The 5,677-nt window shown below is 41.4% G+C and overlaps 1 protein-coding gene across 1 annotated transcript; it reads left to right on the top strand.

Annotated features, from left to right (window-relative positions):
- The first annotated feature begins 1,593 nt into the window (after nt 1–1,593).
- Nucleotides 1,594–4,648, top strand: klf2b (Kruppel like factor 2b). Its single transcript, XM_074651816.1, has 3 exons — nt 1,594–1,995; nt 2,792–3,719; nt 3,846–4,648. The coding sequence occupies exons 1-3, from the start codon at nt 1,924–1,926 to the stop codon at nt 4,019–4,021; spliced, it is 1,176 nt and encodes a 391-aa protein (XP_074507917.1). The 5' UTR covers nt 1,594–1,923; the 3' UTR covers nt 4,022–4,648.
- The last annotated feature ends 1,029 nt before the right edge of the window (nt 4,649–5,677 follow it).

The following is a 5,677-nucleotide window of genomic DNA, read 5'->3' as shown; positions in this document are numbered from 1 at the left end:
ATTGAAGTATTTGGGATGTAAATAAATCTGGGATAGTTTATATATTATATTATATTATCATTCTATGATATATGAGTTATTAGAGGAGAAGTGAGAAAGGGGTAGGGAAATATAAGTTTTACTTCTACCTACTCCTTTTCGGACACTATTACTCTTGTTTTATTTGTTATTATTTTGTATCTGTTTTTATTTATTTGTATGTTCGAAATAAGGTCTTTCATTCATTCAAGTAAAGCACCTGGATGCTTCTTCCACCACTGCTAATGATTGTGAGATTTAATAACACTGAAATCAATGTAAAGCCTGTTTTTGATTGTGGTCCCTTTATTTCTAACTTTAGATATGTTATCATTTATTTGGGGTTTTATGCATACATTGATTATGGGAGTGATGTGCAAAGGTATCTTAAAATGTAGATATCAAAAATTCAAGTTCAGGTGAGTGATTTTACATCAAGAAACAATATATTTGAGGCTATTTAAGGGATTGATGCAAATGATGTGCTACTGACAGTTGTCCTAATGACCTCTGGAGCCAGAGGATCCCTGCTGAGAGAACAACCAGATCTCTCAGCAGAAACAAGCAGACCAGAGTTGTGATGCAAATGTTCAGACTCGGATCGACACGGCAGCCCCCCTTCAGTCATTCAGCCATTTACACCTGAATGGACCAAACAACGGGACGTTTACCTTTTAAATCATGTTTACATCAAGAGCGTTAAAAAGCGGTGAAAACCGTTTGAGACGACCCTGGCGCCTGTTTGGACAAGCCTGCTGAGAGAGGACAAAAGACTCTTCCATTAATGATAATGAGCCGAGAGCGAGACGCGCCAAACAGGTGGAGGAGGCATGATGAGGACATCTTCATCTTCATCTTCATATACACTATGGTACTGCTTTATTTCACACCTTTTACAGACACCAGTTGGACCAGTACAGACTGGATTTGGGAGTTTTTTGTCATTATAGTGGAGAGAAAATAAAAGAAAACAGAGACAGATATTTATTTTGAGGCCTAAAAATTAAAGTCACATGGAAAACTTGAGAAAATGGCAGATCCAATGGGCTCCATACATTTAGATGTTTTAGTGCCATAATCTCCATAGCCTGCCTTTTATTATAAATATATATTTATATATATTTATATATCCAATAGGCTCCATCTTTTTGATGTTTTAGTGCCATAATCTCCATAGCCTGCCTTTTATTAAATATATATATATATATACATTATTTTTTCCTTCCAGATTTTTAACCCTGTACTCTGATCTAATTACATTTTATGACTCTTCATCAAAAGAAAAAGGATCTCGTGTGTGTTGTGTAGTGGTGATTAACTGACATGTCTTTAATATTGACTTGTTGGTGCGGCTTGGCCTCCAGCAGTTTCTGTCATTAGGCTTGTTCTTTTCAGCATATTACGTAAGAATCTATGGTTGCTATATTGCTCGTGTGTTTGTAATTTTGCCTGCAACTTTTTTCCAGCTCCAGCAGCTCGGTCTCAGGTGGGCAGGTCCTATGTGAGCTGAGTGTTTGTGCGTCATCCTGTTGGAGGAGGTGCGTGTCTTTATAGGCTGCTCTGCTCCTCCTCGCCTGTCACAGCTACACACACAGCAGCTACACTGAGCCTCCGCTGCCTGAGAGCAGCCGCTTTATAAAGAGCTAAATTTACTGAACCTTACGTTGTTTCCTGAGCTCTCACAATTGGCCAGGCGCGCTCGGGTTAGAGGGTTATAAGAGGTTTGGAGGACGTCCTTCCACTTTTAAAACTTCATGTTCATGTGCTCGGAGCGCAGCTGTGGAGAGCGACAGTAAGAGACAGAGACAGACAGAGACAGAGAGAGACAGAGAGAGACGCGCAGAGTCTCTGGTGCGACTCAACAAGAGACTTTGACAAGAAATAGTTTGTTATTTCACCAAAACGATGGCCTTATCCGGAGTGATGCTACCTTCATTTTCCACCTTCTCAAACCAAAGAGAAAAAACCTGGGAAAACGTAAGTTAAAATGATCTTCTTTATGCTTTTTAAAATCTGTGGATAGGTTTATTTATTTGTTTTGCACATTTTAAGACTATACAACATAACAAAAAAATAAATGAATAATATACAGTGCAGGAAGAGGCAAAAAAAACCACTAGGTTTATCTGAAGCCTCCACCTTTAGAGAAATTATTTATATAAATAAATAATAGGACTACATAATAGTGATAACAAACAATTAGGACATGTTTGGAGTTGTGTCACTTTGTTTTTCACCTGTTTTGGATTAGAAAGGTAATATCTTGTAAAGCTGTTTGGGAAAACAAAGAAAAAAAATACTTTATCTTGTATTTTAAGAAACTCCTAATTAAGGCTGAATTACTGGTCTAGTTGGATATCGCCTACAATCTGGCATATTTTATTCTAGATTCAAGATTCACTTTATTGTCATTTCACTGAGTATTTGCATACACAGAAGAAGGAAACGAAATATTGTTTCTCTCCCAGCAACTCCCGTCAGTGCATTAAAAAGGATAGAATAAATAAGTATTAAAATTAACATACCTAAAAATAACAATAGAAGAATAAAATAAGTAAACGTTCCAGACACAATTTCATACAATGCTGTTTCGCATTACTGTTCCAAAAATTCTCTAGCAACATCATATCTGAAGAAAAAAATACTTTATCTTGTATTTTAAGAAAAGAAAACTCCTGATTAGACTGAATTACTGGTCTAGTTGGTCTAATCTCACATATTTTACTCTATAGCAACATCATATCTGATCATATCTCTATTTCTTCTCTTCCAGAGGTGGAAAGGAGACGTGGACAGACTAGTCTCCAGCAGCTGCTCCATGCTTGAGATGGTACACAACCTGGACAATCACAGCAAAAGGGACGACGAGGATCTGAGTAACTATTTGGATCTGGATTTTATTCTCGCCAACACGACCGGCTCCGAGAGCAGCGGAGCGGACTTTGTGAACACAGACCCGGGCATGTACACACCGGGCTCCTCGGTGCCTTCCTACCCGGCGGAGGAGCACCGCTCCCCGCCTCCGCCCTACGGCCTCAGCCTCATGACGGAGCTGCTCCGCTCCGAAGGAACCAACAACAACAACTACGGCGTGACGCGCAACAACTCCTGCGTCCAGGGGAGATTTTACGTCAACACGTCAGCGCATTTCCCCCGCCACCAGGAGATCAAAGTGGAGCCGCCCATGGACGGTTACGGCCCCGTTTTGGGCATGGTGCCCCAGAGCTGCAGCAGCAAAATCAAGCAAGAGGGCAACGTTTCGTGCATGATGTCCTTCGAGCAGCCCCGGGTGGCCATCTCCCCGCGGGCATCCAGCAACATGACACCGCCTCTCAGCCCACAAGACCAGGCAGCTTCCGACTTCTCATCCATGAACTTCTCTCAGAAGTACCACCACGGTGCACCGGCAGCGGCTTTCCCACACCACCCTCAGGCTCCACACATGCAGATGCCCTATCACGCCCAGCACACCGCCGCATTTGGCATGTACGACGAAGGTCTGAGCCTGCAGCCAGGGGGCGCTCAGAGGGTGATGCTCACACCGCCCTCCTCTCCGCTCGAGCTGCTGGAGGCCAAACCCAAGAGGGGACGGCGCACGTGGCCACGTAAGCGCACGGCGACGCACACCTGCACCTACGCCGGCTGCGGGAAAACCTACACCAAGAGCTCACATCTGAAGGCACATCACCGAACTCACACCGGTAAGTTTTGAGCCCCAGATCCATCATGATAAATAACACTACATCGTCTGCATAGCCTCAAAACCATGTTTACGCACCCTTTTTACGCACAAACTAATAATCTCCCATTTTTCTTTGTTCGCGCAGGTGAGAAGCCGTATCACTGCAGCTGGGAAGGCTGTGGATGGAAATTCGCCCGCTCCGATGAGCTGACCCGCCATTTCCGCAAACACACCGGACACAGGCCCTTCCAGTGTCACCTGTGTGAACGCGCCTTCTCCAGGTCTGACCACCTGGCGCTTCACATGAAGAGACACATGTAGAAGGAGCCCACATAAAGGACTTGGGAAGGGGGTTGTTATTTTTTTTTAAATTGTGATTCAACTGATGTATTTTTTATTTAAAATTGTTGACCAAACATGACCAAAGTCTTTTTTTTATATAATATTGAATTAAAAAGTTTTATTGGTATTATTTTCTAATAACGTAGCTGGTACTACTTTGGTTCAATAAAAAGCTTTAGAAAAGCTGTGTTTGCTTTAGAGCAGGCAGACCATGGAAGGGGCTGGCCCTGTATATATACTACTACTCTCCTTTTGACAGAACTGGAACGCTGTGTTTGACACAAAAGTGCCTTTGTATAACTTTGCTACTGTAAAACTCTTACGACATGGCCTCAAAACAGTACATGTTGTTATTGACAGGGGTGAAATGCACATACAGATGCCTAACATGTGCAGAGACAATGTTTTATTTAAACTGCCTCAATGTCTGAATGGCCTGAACTGCTTTATTTTAATTCTTGAAACTCTTGGATCCAGCACCCTCTGTTCACTATCAGGGCTTGATGTCCTGTGCATTATATTTCACTTAAATTTATATAAATATGTACATGGTTTTATACTGTAATATGTGTATTTATTGTAAATATTAAAAACAATGAAATTGAACATTTGACTGGGGAATTCTTTTGTTGTTCACACATTCAATGAACCACGTCCACCCACTCAACAACAGGTTTCAGGCCTGTGCACCATCAGATCTGTTACACTAAATAGGTTATACATGTTGCCATTGAATACCCACTTTAATTTGGGGCACTTGATTTCCACTGTGATGTTTTGCAGCTGCGAGACAGAGAAGGGCAGCCGCTTGTGGGCTTAGCCTATAAATACAAACACTCCATTTCCATAATTACAGAGTGAGCCGGGAGCCGTCTGGACAGAGGGGCACAGCAAACCCTCATCAGGGAGCCCATAGACCCCCTTTCTGATGGCTAGAAATTATAGTAGGACATCAAAGGGCCTTAATACTACAATTACACAGTCACCCTGCACTACAGTTTCAAAGTCCGTGCATATCATGTCTGCATGGTGTCAGTGAGCATTTCTTTCTCCCGCATCAAAGGCTGCATTGAGTAGATATATCAAAGCCAGATGGCATTTTAGGCAAAAAAAGTAGATAAATATTAAACATTATCCTTCGAATACGTGGTTGGTGATTGAAGCAGCTCTCTTATTATTTAAATTTTAAATAAAAAATGGTGTCACACCCAGTTGTCTTGTATCTTCACTTCACTCAGAATAATGACATGCACACCCGGAACGTGACTTGGATGCGTTGATCAACACTTTACTAGAACTTATCATATTTTTAAAAAGAGGAAGTACGCATTAGGTCAAAAATATCTGCTGTGGGAGATGCAAATGTATCACTCTCATTTCACTTTTTTTGTTCCAATATCAATACAAGATATAAACATCTTACATTCATGTTAATATAACTCTGTACATTTGATTAAGACCTAATAGAGTTGACCATTATCTTCCTCCAGGCCACCTGCGGTATTTAACATCTACATTTATCGCTGATAACATTTATTTTACAAACTATTTATGACCTGTTGAACTGGCTTACTTCTTCCTGCAGTCGTTGTTATAGTATCTTAATTTAAAAAGGTGAGACTTACCTTGTTCCAG

This window comes from Sebastes fasciatus, chromosome 11 (assembly GCF_043250625.1).
Source record: "Sebastes fasciatus isolate fSebFas1 chromosome 11, fSebFas1.pri, whole genome shotgun sequence".
NCBI lineage: Eukaryota > Metazoa > Chordata > Actinopteri > Perciformes > Sebastidae > Sebastes > Sebastes fasciatus.
The sequence above is the reverse complement of the archived record's forward strand: the minus strand, read 5'-3'. Positions and strand labels throughout refer to the sequence as shown.

Coding starts and splice junctions, on each gene's coding strand:
- klf2b (XM_074651816.1), top strand. CDS start 1,924: ATGGCCTTATCCGGAGTGATGCTACCTTCATTTTCCACCTTCTCAAAC. Junction 1,996..2,791: donor GAGAAAAAACCTGGGAAAAC/GTAAGTTAAAAT, acceptor CTTCTCTTCCAG/AGGTGGAAAGGAGACGTGGA. Junction 3,720..3,845: donor ACATCACCGAACTCACACCG/GTAAGTTTTGAG, acceptor TTGTTCGCGCAG/GTGAGAAGCCGTATCACTGC.